Source organism: Centropristis striata, chromosome 11, assembly GCF_030273125.1.
Source record: "Centropristis striata isolate RG_2023a ecotype Rhode Island chromosome 11, C.striata_1.0, whole genome shotgun sequence".
Taxonomy (NCBI): Eukaryota; Metazoa; Chordata; class Actinopteri; order Perciformes; family Serranidae; genus Centropristis; species Centropristis striata.
The window spans coordinates 37,517,088-37,532,342 of NC_081527.1; the positions used below are offsets into that span (position 1 = coordinate 37,517,088).

The window sequence follows — 15,255 nt, forward strand, 5'->3', positions numbered from 1 at the left end:
AGTCACTTTAACAGCTGTATACATAAACTATAATAATAATAATAATAATCAGTTGTAAATAGCTGATCAGTTGTGAGTTAAGTGTTCGATACATCAGAAATTATTAGGAAAAAGCATCGTCATCTCCTATTTAGTGCATTAAATGTTTTTTCGTAAAAGAAAAAAAACACCATCACTTTTTTTTTTGCCATTTTCGAATGTTTTATCGAATTTTGGTGTTAAGGGAGAGCTCTGGATTCTCCACAGGTGGATGGAATCAGCTGTTCGATCATCTTCAGAATCACTCATGCATACCATTAATGCTTTAATATTTCAAATGATCCCATCATTACAATGTGTGAAGTATAATGTTGCTTTCTGAAAAAGATTTTGTGATGATAACACTTGGAGAATACAAAAAATGTAGGTTCCTTGAAAGTGTATTGAACTGAATTTTACTCTTGAACAGCTGTAAGAACCTGGGCGTAACCACACAGTTTCAAGCGATTAACAATCTGGATTCCAACTGGCAACCTTTCAGTCACAAGCTTCTCCAAACTTCAGCTCCATCACCCAGAATGCAACACTGCATACAGCACATACTTTATGAAGCACAAAGGTCCACTTGCAACCCAAAAGGATAAAATAAATTGTGTTTTTTCAGCAGCAATATTAAATATGTTTTGTTCTTTCATTCAGCTTTATTGTTCAACTCATGCAGCCAATAATTCTTCTCAGTAAAATCAAATTATTGTCTTTATTTCCTTATTCTTTATTATAATTGCACTTGCAAGTGTTGTGTTCATTTTGTATACAAAACAGGCTTTGCCATGTGGTTATTTCTATTTGTCTATTGGAAACATGCCATTTGAGACTATTTATCACTATTGAGATATGAAATGACCCATACTGGTATAGAACATTTTTGCCACCATCAAGATATATGATTATGATTAACTGGAGTCCCCATTTAACTTTGGCACAGTTTTTGTATCCTCTCCGCCACATGAAAGCAGTGCAGGATCCTGGTCTTCTCTCTCTGGAGCTCCTCTGGACTCACTTGGCCTGCCAGCTTGGCAGAGAAGTGGATCATGTCTTGCATGAAAATGCCCACAGCCCCTCTGGGTGCAGGAGGGATCTGGGTCAGAGTGCAGGAGTCAAAGTGGAAGTTGATATTCTTCGCCCTGGGGAGGCCCGGTCCCCGTTCCTCGATCCACGTCAGAGGTCTAGAAGGACACGGAAACATGAAATTATTGTTTAACCCTCTACAGCAGTAGTTCTCAACCTTTTTGAGTCACGACCCCCAATTTAACATGCATGTTGTCCGTGACCCCCGCTCACTGAACACAATCACGCACAGTTCAGATCACCCAAAAAAAGAAACAAAATGACCAAAAAACAGAACCAAAATTACCAAAAAAGACACAAATTGACCAAAAAAGACACAAAATGACCAAAAAAGACACAAATTGACCAAAAAAGACACAAAATGACCAAAAAAGACACAAAATGGCTAAAAAAAAAGACACACAATGACCAAAAAAATAGACACATTGACCACAAAATGACCAAAAAAGACACAAAATGACCAAAAAAAGACACAAAATGACCAAAAAGACTAAAACACATTAACACATGAACACTTTGACACAGTGGAGACAGAGCTGACTGAAAATGATTTGGCGACCCCCAGAAATCATCTCTTTAATTGACCAGAAAATTTAATCTCATTTAATGTCTTTTTTTTGGGGTCATTTTGTGTCTTTTTTGATCATTTTGTGGTCCATTTGTGTATTTTTTTGGTCATTTTGTTTCCTTTTTTTTGTGATTTTATTTCTTTTTTGGGTGATCTGAACTGTGCGTGTGAGATTGTGTTCAGTGAGCGGGGGTCGCGGACAACATGCATGTTAAATTGGGGGTCGCGACTCAAAAAGTTACTCTAACAGTTAGCTCTGTAGCAGTACAGTGTGTATGTGCTAACAGGCTAACAGTTAGCTCTGTAGCAGTACAGTGTGTATGTGCTAACAGGCTAACAGTTAGCTCTGTAGCAGTACAGTGTGTATGTGCTGCTGCTGCAGGAGGTGTTCACTTAGCGATCTCTGTTTGTTTACAACAAGCACCAGACACTAAAAACTGTTCCTGTTGTTTGTTTAAAAGTAGTGCAATAAAATACAGATGTTTTCCCTAACATGGTGAATAATCGTGATTAATAATCGTGATTACAATATTGATCAAAATAAGCGTGATTATCATTTTGGCCCTAATCATGCAGCCCTAGTTATAGTTGTAGCCTCCTTCACCTGTTGTCAGAAGTTAGCATGTTTGCAGTCATCTTGCTGTAGTTTTTTCCAGCGTCTTCCTCCATGGTTGCTGCAGTGACTGACAGCTCACCGAACAGGTCGACCAACCATGTGAGGCGAGCAATGCCACTGAATACCAGGGCACCAAATCCAGGCTTTAGAGCTCCACCTTGAACAAATTACAACGTACACACATTATTACTACTTTTTCGTATCACTTTTGTTTTCAGCACATTGGAAAGCATGACATTTGTTGGGGTTTACATACTATGAGTCGATCCTGAGCACCACTTGTGTGGGTTTAGTTTAACATTTCTAAAGTGTGTTTAGATGGCTTTGAGAATTATTAATAATTATCATAGATAACTATTAATTATAATAAATTATAATGGCTTAATTTACTCTTAGTCATCTCACAATGGACCACTCTGTAAAACAAGAGAAAAGATAGCCAATTTAACTAAATCAGCCCATCATACCTGTGGTCCCAAAACATTTGATAAACTGGAAAAAACACCTGAACTTCCCACTGATATGGAAGTCAGCATGCTTCAGCTTCTGTACTGTATACTGAAGTGTTGTATAGTCACAAGAGGTATTTGGGTAAAATCCTTCTCACTGGAATAGACCACTAAAACGTTGGCTGGCTTAGAGTTTAGCATGATATGGAGTTACGGACAAGAAAGAGGTTCAAAAGACAACTTTTTTGCTTCACTGCAGCGCAGGCAGCACATTCAGATGAACGGTGTCCAGCCTACCAGTCCCTGCATACCGAAGTGTTTCGAAGAAAAATGTTGGTAAAGTACTGTAACACCTGACTCTATGAATATAAATATTTTGTCATAATATTACTCTGTTAGCTAGCCTGGCTAACACCATCTAATCTCAGAGTTGTTCTGAACCTTGGATGTGTTGTATCATCTGTTTTTACTATCTGCCAATTAAATCCCGCACAAGGCTGTTATTCGAATTCATCTGGTCGTTAAGTGTTTTTCTTTAAAGATTTTCTACGACAGTAGCGGGGCTAGTAGCGGGGCTAGTAGCTGGGCTAGTAGCGGCGCTAGTAGCGGGGCTAGTAGCTGGGTTAGTAGCGGGGCTAGTAGCTGGGCTAGTAGCTGGCCTAGTAGCGGGGCTAGTAGCGGCGCTAGTAGCGGGGCTAGTAGCGGGGCTAGTAGCGGCGCTAGTAGCGGGGCTAGTAGCTGGCCTAGTAGCAGGGCTAGTAGCGGGGCTAGTAGCGGCGCTAGTAGCTGGCCTAGTAGCGGGGCTAGTAGCTGGCCTAGTAGCGGGGCTAGTAGCGGCGCTAGTAGCGGGGCTAGTAGCGGGGCTAGTAGCTGGCCTAGGAGCGGGGCTAGCAGCGGTGCTAGTAGCGGGGCTAGTAGCGGCGCTAGTAGCGGCACTAGTTGGTAGATTAGTAGATTAGACTTTTCCAAAATCCTGTCGGAAGCAAGGCTAAAACATCCTTTTTCGTGGTGAAACAGGAGTCTGCTGCAGCCATGTTGGATCCGTAAGAAAACTACAAAACCACAAGCTTCCGTCTGCCGAGTCCACAAACATTTGTAAATGAACATAACAGAGACACATCATTTAAACAACATCATGTGGACTTTAAACCATATGCAAATACTAATTCCAGAAAATCATTTCAACACCAATTTTAACACAGATGAAAGTTTTGGTTAAATCTCATAGAAGAATCATACACACTGTCACCTGTCTCTTACCAGTAAAATGAAGAGTCCCTTCCTTCAGGATTTTCCCCTCTGTCTCTTTTTTTAGGAGTTTGTAGTCTTCTGTCAGCAGCTCGATGTGTTCCTCATGGAGAACCAATCCTGACACACACATACAGAAATGTTTACTTACAGTAGATAGTAAAATGAGATGTATTAACCGCTGGGTTTGGATGTTTTTGCACTAATCTCAGTTATTGATTATTATATTTTTGACCGGTTATGCATGTCGGCCTATGCTTTCTTTTGCATAATGTTAACACATAACTAACACCTAAAAAAAACGTGTTAAAAGGTAATAAACTATGCAGATTTTTTGACAGCTCTGCAGTACAGGCCAAGTGTCCAATGCAGTGACACACGTGATACAAAAGTCAGCAGAGTATCCCTTAAATCAGCTGTTCTCAACCTGGGGGCCGGGACCCCAATTGGGGTCGCGAGATGATTTCTGGGGGTCGCCAAATCATTTTGGAAGTCAGCTCTGTCTCCACTGTGTTAAAGTGTTCATGTGTTAATGTGTTTTAGTCTTTTTGGTCACTTAATGTCTTTTTTTGGTCATTTTGTGTCTTTTTTTGGTCATTTTGTGTCTTTTTTAGTCATTTTGTGTCTTTTTTTGTCATTTTGTGTCTTTTTTTTGGTCATTTTGTGTCTTTATTGGGTCATTTTGTTTCTTTTTTGGGTCATTTTGTGTCTTTCTTGGTCATTTTGTGTCTTTTTTTTGTCATTTTGTGTCTTTTTTTGGTCATTTTGTGTCTTTTTTTGTCATTTTGTGTCTTTTTTTTGGTCATTTTGTGTCTTTTTTTAATCGTTTTGTGTCTTTTCTTGGTCATTTTGTGTCTTTTTTTGTCATTTTGTGTCTTTTTTGGTCATTTTGTGTCTTTTTTTGGTCATTTTGTGTCTTTTCTGGTCATATCGGAATTCCTACAATTCCGATATGGTCTTCCCCAAGCTGCAGTCAGTGCTCGGGCCCTAAAACAACAACAACAACAACAGTCTCTTATGTCTGTACAAGTAGAACTTGAAGTAAATCAGCACACTCTTGATGTTGTGATCTGTGAAATAATCGAATGTCCCTCCTGTCCTGCACCTGGAACATACCTGTAAGTACTGAAACATTGTCTTTTTTTTGTCATTTTGTGTCTTTTTTTTGGTCATTTTGTGTCTTTTTTTAATCGTTTTGTGTCTTTTCTTGGTCATTTTGTTTCTTTTTTGGTCATTTTGTGTCTTTTTTTGGTCATTTTGTGTCTTTTCTGGTCATTTCGTGTCTTTTTTGCTCATTTTGTGTCTTTTTTGATCATTTTGTGGTCAATTTGTGTCTTTTTTGGTCATTTTGTTTCCTTTTTTTAGTCATTTTGTGTCTTTTTTGGTCATTTTGTGTCTTTTTGGTCATTTTGTGTCTTTTCTGGTCATTTTGTGTTTTTTTTGCTCATTTTGTGTCTTTTTTGCTCATTTTGTGGTCAATTTGTGTCTTTTTTGCTCATTTTGTTTCCTTTTTTTGGTAATTTTGTTTCTTTTTTGGGTGATCTGAACTGTGCATGTGAGATTGTGTTCAGTGGGCGGGGGTCACGGACAACATGCGTGTTAAATTGGGGGTCACGACTCAAAAAGGTTGAGAACTACTGCCTTAAATGAAGCTCAGTGTCAGGCCGTTTCTTTGCTAAAACTTTTCTTTTCTGACAAAGCTTACAGTTAGGGCTATCTCCAGCTTACAGTTGACAAGCCCCTAGTTATACTGATAGCAACTCAGTGTGTCATGATAAAGTCTCCTGCTAGTCTCAGCCTCTCTCCTCGTTCCTCTCTGTCTTTATGCATTCATGTCTCATTAATACATTTCCTGACGTAGCCTCCTCCCTGAATGTTTCAGTTTTTATTTTCCAGATTGTGGTTGCACTTGTTGCCATGGTTCTCTTAGGAACCCTATTGTATTTGCACATATTTTTAGCATTGTTATTATTAGGGGTCCAAGCCTAATGTGGGGCAAATTTGGGCAAATGTACAGTGAAGTTAAAGCAACTCTGTAGAGATACAAAAGATCCTTTTACTCTTATTGTCTTATACTTCTAGAGTTACCAGACTAACTGAATTTCCCCTCTGGGATAAATAAAGTAATTTTGATTTGATTTGATTGATTTGATACCAAACCCACATACTTTAATAATGAATGAAACTGTTTTAAGATTGTAGTGACCAAATTTGAAGTCGATGGCATTAAATCTCTGGGAGGAGTTCGGAAAAGTAGGGAGCATGGAAATGGCACAAATAGCATTAAAATTGCCAATTGCACACCTGTTGGTTTTAAGGTATGAGTCCAAGAACCTTTTTGGTGCATCTGCCTACCAAATTTCATTTGTCTACATGAAAACTCACCATTGACTCACACTCCTTTTATACATTGTGGCGAGCACTACTGAGCCATCCACATGACCCCTAAAATATCTAGATTTTTACCAGACCTGACACATGTGCAAGGTGTCACAACTTTTTGAGTATGTTAACCCATAAGAACCCAGAGCCAGTTATCCTTAAAGGATGTGTTCTATAAGTGGACCACATAGAACACTTTTCTGATGTTTAAAAAAAAAAATACTACCCCTAAATGTCGAAGATCTGTGATGTGACATATATATGTTACAATGGGCTCATAGGTATTTATGTTTATGATATTTGTTATTTTAAAATAGAATAAAAACTATACACATCAGAGACACAAATTTGCCTTTTTCTTTTGCATCTCCATAACATATATCAAAATTTTGACTTTAATTTGTTCAAGAAATTTGGTCAGAACAAGTTAAATGCAATACAAGACACCTTATTAACGGATTAGAATTGTTAAATAGGTTTAAACTTAGCCTCGTAACAAAATATAAGCTTTTTGAAAATGATCACTTTTCTGTTTCCAGTCACGGCCACATTTTGGAAAAGTCATTTCTTGTCAAAGTCACATGACCACCACACCAGGGTGTTGAGTATACATCTTTTAGGGATTTAATGAGTTAAGGTGAAGCATAAAGCTGAATATGGGAGATTCTAGAAGATTTAAAGTGTTTGTTACAGAGGTGTCACCCTGGGTTTTTATGGGTTATAGACCCAAAAGTCACTAAATTTGCAGAGAAATAATAATAATTCCTACAATTCCGACATGGTCTTCCCCAAGCTGCAGTCAGTGCTCGGGCCCTAAAACACAACAACAGTCTCTTATGTCTGTACAAGTAGAACTTGAAGTAAATCAGCATACTCTTGGTGTTGTGATCTATGAAATAATCGAATGTCCCTCCTGTCCTGCACCTGGAACATACCTGTAAGTACTGAAACATTGTTAGGAAGTAGTCTCACCTTTCTCCTGGGCCAGATCCCAGAGGTCCACGGCAGCCTGGTGGTTCAGAGTCATGGGATACTCCACACAGACGTGTTTCCCTGCCTGCAGAAAAGTTCTGATGAGACAGGAGGAGAGAGGCTTCTTTATCAAAATTGGTAAAAATAAATAAATAAATTGTGATTATTATTATAAATTGTGGCTAGTAGTGGCGCTAGTTGGTAGATTAGTAGATTAGACTTTTCCCAAATCCTGTCGGAAGCAAGGCTAAAACATCTTTTTTCGTGGTGAAACAGGAGTCTGCTGCAGCCATGTTGGATCCGTAAGAAAACTACAAAACGACAAGCTTCCGTCTGCACAAGGCTGTTATTTGAATTCATCTGGTCGTCAAGTGTTTTTCTTTAAAGATTTTCTACGACAGTAGCGGGGCTAGTAGCAGCGCTAGTAGCGGCGCTAGTAGCGGCGCTAGTAGCTGGGCTAGTAGCGGCGCTAGTAGCGGCGTTAGTAGCGGGGCTAGTAGCGGCGCTAGTAGCTGGGCTAGTAGCTGGGCTAGTAGCGGCGCTAGTAGCGGGGCTTTATCAAAATTGGTAAAAATAAATAAATAAATTGTGATTAGAAACTGTTAAGTTTATAGCAACTCTCTGCTGAGTGCAATGGAACCTCACACCAAGTTTATTATAGTTAACGAAAACTAACGACATAACGAAAACTAGAATTGAAAAAACATTTTCGTTAACTGAAATAAAAATAAAAACTAGTTTTTCAAGAAATGATAACTAACTAAAACTGTATTTTGTGGTTGCAAAACTAACTAAAACTAGCTAAGATTATAGTGAAAATGTGCTTAGTTTTCGTCTTTGTTAACTTTTTTCATACGTAAAGCTTTTTGGTTGACATGAAATCTATTTCATCTATTTGGTTTTATGACTTAATAAACTTATTGGGGCTGAGATGGATCAGACAAAGGAAATAAAGGAAACATTTATTGTGACCTTATTGAATCTGGCACCCAACAAATACCCCATTACAACAAACTAAAACTAACACTAAAAAAAAGGATTTTACAAAAAATAAAAACGAATTAAAACTAGCAAACTCACTCTAAAAACTAATTAAAACTAAATGAATTTGAAAACAAAATTGACAACGAAATTAAAACTAAAACTAATGAAAAATCAAAAACTATTAAAGTCATGGGATACTCCACACAGACGTGTTTCCCTGCCTGCAGAAAAGTTCTGATGAGACAGGAGGAGAGAGGTTTCTTTATCAAAATTGGTAAAAAAATACTTCTAATTTTGATTAGAAACTGTTAAGTCTGCATTATGAAATAGATGCACAGCAATAACTGAAATAGTTTTGACACCAAACAACAACTCCACAAGACGGGACACATCATTACCTAAGAAGGAGGGCATTTTTTAGTTACGCATCAGGTCTGGTGACAATTTAGATATTTTAGGACAAACTGTTATTTCTTCACTATGGGTTTTGGTTTGTCAGTACATGTAAATCGGGACTTGTCTCCATGACAACGGTACACAGTCTCCATGCCGACGGTACACAGACAGCTTGTTTGTGGGTCGTGCTGCCAGTGCAATTTTTAACTTTCACTTCCTTTTTAGAGCGGTTTGCATGTTGGCACTGCCAGCTGTAGGAGCCTCGATGGCACACAAAAAAAGAAAAGATTGCACACACAAAAAAAAGATTGCACAAAAAATGGCGTGTTCCAAATGATCTACTAAAAGAAACGGCATTATGAGACAAAGCATTGGAATTTTGAAGAGACATTTCCTCAAAATTCAGGAGGTAAGAACAACAAAAATAAATGCTGCAAGCAGGATTCTTGTCACATCTATGACACAACAACAAAAAGCAACAGAGTGCTCACTTAGAGTGGCGTTTATTTTGGGTAAATACAAGAAGCCATTCTCAGAAGCAGAAATAATGAGAGAATACATGACTGAAGTGATGACCACAATGTTTTAAGGAAAACAAAAAGAAATGAAAGTTAAAATTAAGCTAATCCCCCTCTCAGATCCCACAGCAAGCAGACACAGTGTGATGGAATAAAACATGCAGAGTTTATTTCCCTGGCTGTGGATGAGTCCACTGACACCACTGATAATGCTCAGTTGATGGTGTTTGTGAGATATTAAGATGACTCAAAAAGGGAGTTTTTATACACTACTGGTCAAAAGTTTTAGAACACACCAACTTTTCCAGAATTTAATTGAAAATGATGCAGTTTAATGTCTCAGTGTACTCTGAAATTAATGCACATTTGCAACATTTAAAATTCTTTATTATTTATTATTTATGACAGTGTTTTGAAAGTAAAAAAAAAGATTCAAAATCACATTTTATGTTGGACTAAAGGACTAAAAAAAGATACAAAATGACTAAAAAAAGACACAAAATGACCAAAAAAAGACACAAAATGACTTACAAAGACATGAAAAGAATTCAAAAATGGACAAAATAGCCCAAGACTCCATAGAGTTAAGTTGTTAACCCATTTCTTGTTCCCTGAAAAAGGCCTACTTGTATAATTCTGAAATGTACATTATTTTCCAGTTTTGGTTAAGCTTACCTTTTTTTATTTACCTCTGGCAGTTCACCACTTACCTTTGGACCCTTTCAAGCTGTTCATTTGACTTGAACTGCTTGAATTTCAATAAAAAAATGGAAAAATTGGGGTGTTCTAAAACTTTTGACCGGTAGTGTATATCAATTAGTATTTGTGTTTTAATTTGTCAAAAAGGAAGTTATAATTTATTTAAGTTCATGGAGCAGCGTAGCAGAGATCAAGGCTCTTTCTGCAGATGTTCACATTACCTGATGTTTTCCTCGTGGGACACATTCTCAGTACAAACGAACGCCGCCTGGACGTCTTCTCTGCTCACAGCCTCTTCTCTGGAGATCTGACTCACTCCCTGCTGATCGCCCAGGCTCCTCCTGCTGACACAAACCTCCGTCAGGGTGGTGTTGATGAGAATGACGGCTCAAAGACTAATAATGACTATCTTGTGATGGGAATCGTGGGAGGGGTGACCCTTGCTTGAACCATGTCCATCCTAGAAACCAGTCTTCATTTTGATCTCAGCTACGCTGCCCTACAAAGTCTAACTGCAGTAACTACACAAAAGGTAAAACTGAGAAAAACTGCTTTAAAGTTTTTTTAACGTGTTTTAACTGGCCAGCCAAATTAGTTATAGGTAGGTAAGTGATATGACACTTATTTCTACAAGTATTGATGATGTAATTTTCATGCTCAAAAATAATGATGATTTATTTGACCTTTGACCCCAAAAATGTAGTTACTGCACTCTGGTTTTGCTGTAAAAGGTTCTAATAGTAATGATAAACAGAGTGCAGTCACTACAATGTTGTTGTCTTCTTTCAGCTTTTATATTTTGTTTTCAGTGAATAAACATTTTCAAATTGATTTTGTTATAAATGTATTTAAAAGTGTTTAACAACTCTATTCACAGATGTGCATATTTTAGACTTAATATCATGAAGAAATGTTATATTTTAGTCTTAATATAATTTTTTCTCACTTTTGTACGTCATCACTATCTAGATAATAATTTCCCTTTCAAATAAACTTATAATTTCTATTATCTTTTATGTATAACTTAGTTTATATATCCAAAGCAGACCGTGGTAAGTGCAATTACTGCTTGGTTTTGAGTTGGATTTTGTAGTTACTGCAATTTTTGTATCATTATTTCTCTGAAATAAAACAAAATTGAAATGTGAAACTTTGTCACAAGATAAAACATACATCAAGGTGTTCATTTTTTGTTAAAACTCAATTTCGACCAAAACTGTAGTTACTGCAGTTAGACTTTGTAGGGCAGTACAGACCCATAAAGTTTTGTGCCTTGCATAGCTGTGACAGACTAATTACCCCTGGGTCCTTCCTGTTCTGCAGCAACATTTTGTCCTCAAAACTGGCCTGAAAATGAAAGATGTATGGCCTTTGTTTACCATCTTTATTCAACAGCAGGATTTTCCGTTTGAGAGCAGGATTACTTTAATTGCATTCAGATTGTTCTACCTCTTCTCCTGCTGTTCTGTAGGTCGTGACTTTACCCGGATGAAAACAACTTAATGGACATTTTAAGCACTGACTAATTCACATCGCTCAAAAGTTAAATAGGCCCTTTCATATTGTGTCCCGCATACGTCCCGCTATATTACTGGAAAGATCTGTGCCGGGATGTCCCGTTCATAGAGGTCCCGCTTCCAACAGTCCCACCAATTTTCCTCCTTTGTGACTACCTCTGGAGGCGGAAATTTGTTGGGATGAGCTTGGTGACTGATCCCATTTACCCCATTTAAGGCGGGAAAGCATTACCGCATTTCTACCATTAAAACCGGGATCGATGTTGTGTTATTCTACCATTAAAGCCGGGACAGCGGATATGTCATTTTGTAGTATTTGTATTTTTTTCCACCTATTTTCGGTCTCTTGGCCAATGAAATGCATCAGAATCATGATCAGAATACATGCGGGAGTGTCGAAATGCATCATGGGACTTTTCCAGAACTTTAAATCATGGAGGAAGACGACTATAGCAGAGGCATATCTATATATACATATATATATATATATATAGATAGATATCTATAGCGGAGGAGCTCAGCAGGAAGTGACGGAAGAGATCTGATGAAAACAGCGCCGATAATTTTATTGCTGATCCGACTTTGAACCCTCGGAACCAATCGACCAGATTTATGGATGAGGAATATGTTTTTAGACGACATATTTTCACCGAAGAACAGACAGATTTGTGGCCATCTGGAGATAATAATAATATTATTAATATATTAATATTAATAATAATAATAGGCTAATTGATTGTGATGATGATATAAGAAATCATGACTGTTTATGTCTTATATTACTTTATGCGTCGTTGAGTACCCTGAAAAGTGCAATATATAAAATGTATTATTATTATTTATTATTATGATAATTTATTTTTATTATTACAGTAGGCTAAAGAGAACTATGTCTATTTCTTCCAGTGGTCATATCATGTTTGCATCTTGCTAATGGGCATGTATTAGTATTATGCATAGGATTTTTTATTCAGTCAAATGTAACATTTGCTGAGTTTGTTGATTTTTAAAAAAACTTTATTGAAGGTTTGGACAAATAAACTCAACTTCTCATGAAAGCCACGGGTATAAGCTCTCAAATATTTTTTGAATTTCTGTTGAATTTCCAGAAAAACTTCAGGTTTTAGGGGGTTCTTTCAAAACCGCCCAGAGGTTTTACAGGCGTTTTAGGCCTTGATGGGTTAAGCTAGCTAACCTTCTATTTACAGAACATTTTTACTTTCTTCATACTTGGTGGCGCTCTTCCTCCCTCTCTGCTTCAGGCCCGTCCTGTGTTACCTAATGGGACTACTGGTGCTGGTCTGTGATGCTGACAGGTGTGTGTTACCTGGATATGAATCCTTTGATAGTGAGTTTCTCTGCAGCGCTGCCAGCTAGAGGAGCCACCAGGTCTCTGATCCTCACTGATCCAGCTGTGCCGACGCCAACAACCACTGCACCAAACATCCTGTCTGAGGAAACAAGAAAGAGGTGAAATGGTGGTTTTACGGTCCTCTGTGTCTTTTATTTCTTTTATTTATTTTACTACTTTTAACTGCGTCCTTTATTTTATTTTACTATGTTTATCTGTTTGATTGTATTGTTTTATTTATGGCATCATTTTAGATTCATACACTTATTATTTATTGCTGATTGGTATATGGAATTGTTTGTTTTATTCTTGATTTTATGTTTTTTTAATTTTTTGTTTAAATGTGCTATATTCTCCTTGGCGTTCAGTCCCAGCTAGGCAAGAATCCTTGGCTTTCTTTTTACTTTTTTACCCTTTTATTTGTCTTTTTTATCTCTAACTCTGTTTTGGATTGAGTTTTTATTACTATTTTATTTTATTGTTTTACTGTTTTTAGTATTTTATTCTTTTTATTGTTTTTATTTATACCCAGTTGTGTATGATTTATTCTATTTTAATAACTGTACAGCACTTTGGTCAACTGAGGTTGTTTTTAAATGTGCTCTATGAATAAACTTTGACTTGACTTGACTTGACTATACAAATAAAGTGGATTGGATTGGATTGGATTAACGAGTTTATATCAAAACTATAATTATAAATAGCCAAGTGAACCATTTTATATGTTCAAGGGGTGGACCGATCAAACTTTTTAAGTTCTGATACAGATTGTGATACCTGGGCTTTTCGTATTCGTCGATACAAATCGTTTTAGGGAACAAGGCACCAGCTGTGCTCCATATTTGTTCAATTTATAAGCTTTATGTCTCATTGTGTGGAATTGACTGGGACCATTTTTTTTTTACTGTAACGTAACATCAGGCTTGATTTTAACATCGCAATTCAGGGATTACAATCCAATTGTAAACCTATTAAATGCAGCAAAAAAATGCTTGATGCTGAAATATCACAAAGTTCAAAGCCATTAACAATCTTCAATCCAACTCCCAGAATAAAACACTACACGCACATACTTTATGGTGTACAAAAGTCCACTTGGAACCAAAATGCTGGACAAAATAAACTGTGACTTGTGTTTATCAGCAGCAATGTCAAACAATGTTCAACTCCTGCAGCCAAGATTTATACTCATGGGAATATCCCAGTGTAGTTAATCTGAAATATGGAAATATATATATTCTGTAAAATTAAACACAATAAAAATACATTGTGAGTTGTGTTTATCAGCAACAATGTCAAAGTTTTCATTAATTCAGCTTTATTGTTCAACTCCTGCAGCCAAGATTTATGCTCATGGGAATATCCCAGTGTAGTTAATCGGAAATATGGATATATATATATATATATATTATTTTTTTATTTTCATCTAGCTATGTAATTTAAGTAAAGTATAGTTACTTATAGGTTTAAGAGGGAGGGTTGTGTATAAGCCCTTTGGGCTCTTTGATCTTTCCTGCATTTTCTTTTACTGTTTCTTGTACTGTTATTTCCTAACGATTGTATGTTTTTTTAAGTGCAAACAACAATAAATAAAAAAATAAAATAAATAAAAAATAAAAATAAATAAAAAATAATAATTATATATATATATTCTATAAAATTAAACATAACAAAAATACATTGTGAGTTGTGTTTATCAGCAACAATGTCAAAATTTACATTAATTCAGCTTTATTGTTCAACTCCTGCAGCCAAGCTTTATGCTCATGGGAATATCCCAGTGTAGTTAATCTGAAATATGGAAAAATATATATTTTCTGTACAATTAAACATAATAAAAATACATAAGAAAATACTTTTAATTTGAGTATTATTAACAAGAGTATTTAATTCACACAGGAGTATACAAAAGGTTTTACTATGTGGCTTTTCTGGACAGTTTGCTTATAGAAAACATGCTATTTTGTGACTTTATATAATTTAAGAGATATGAAATTACAAATTGCCAATATTGTCCCGTCCTCCTCTGCCCCTCCGCCCCCACCCTGACCTGCTGCAGGGTGGAGATAAGACACAGCCCTGACTGACAGACAGAACTAGAACCTAGAACCTTACCTTCTTTATGGTTCTCCTGTCAACACACTGAGAACTGGAGCTGTTTCTAGTTTCCAGTCATTTCTGGTCATATAACACGAGGCTCGCTCTGATGTAATGAACCTCCGTTCAGCGACACTGCACTTCAAAACGGTGACTCGCTTAGTCACGTGATCGATGGGTGCATCCCATTTCTCTTATTTTATGGGCTGCGTCTCATGTCCCTTGTTTCGCATCCCTGTGCGTCCCTCACTTGCGCCGTTCGCTTGAGTCTTAGTCTTAGGGATGTATGGAGAGACGTAAGGAAAGGAAACGAAGCAAGGAGAGAGGAAACGTTTCAACAGAAATGAGACG

At 37.0% G+C, this 15,255-nt stretch overlaps 1 protein-coding gene across 2 annotated transcripts; it reads right to left on the reverse strand.

Moving 5' to 3' along the window:
• Positions 1-386: 386 nt before the first annotated feature.
• Positions 387-15,050, reverse strand: blvra (biliverdin reductase A). 2 transcript variants are annotated; one of them, XM_059343972.1, is made up of 7 exons: positions 14,923-15,050; positions 12,784-12,907; positions 10,161-10,283; positions 7,343-7,440; positions 4,001-4,108; positions 2,280-2,448; positions 387-1,205 (listed from the first exon to the last, which is right to left on the reverse strand). In XM_059343972.1, exons 2-7 carry the CDS (start codon positions 12,900-12,902, stop codon positions 950-952), a joined length of 873 nt encoding a protein of 290 aa, XP_059199955.1. In that variant the 5' UTR covers positions 12,903-12,907; positions 14,923-15,050; the 3' UTR covers positions 387-949. The 2 variants fall into 2 exon arrangements, with proteins under 2 accessions (XP_059199955.1, XP_059199956.1); XM_059343973.1 differs by having other exon boundaries at positions 393-1,205; positions 10,161-10,280; positions 14,923-15,047.
• Between the last annotated feature and the right edge of the window lie 205 nt (positions 15,051-15,255).

Coding starts and splice junctions, on each gene's coding strand:
- blvra (XM_059343972.1), bottom strand. CDS start 12,902: ATGTTTGGTGCAGTGGTTGTTGGCGTCGGCACAGCTGGATCAGTGAGG. Junction 10,284..12,783: donor ATCAAAGGATTCATATCCAG/GTAACACACACC, acceptor GGTTTGTGTCAG/CAGGAGGAGCCTGGGCGATC. Junction 1,206..2,279: donor ATGCTAACTTCTGACAACAG/GTGAAGGAGGCT, acceptor GTGTCCTTCTAG/ACCTCTGACGTGGATCGAGG.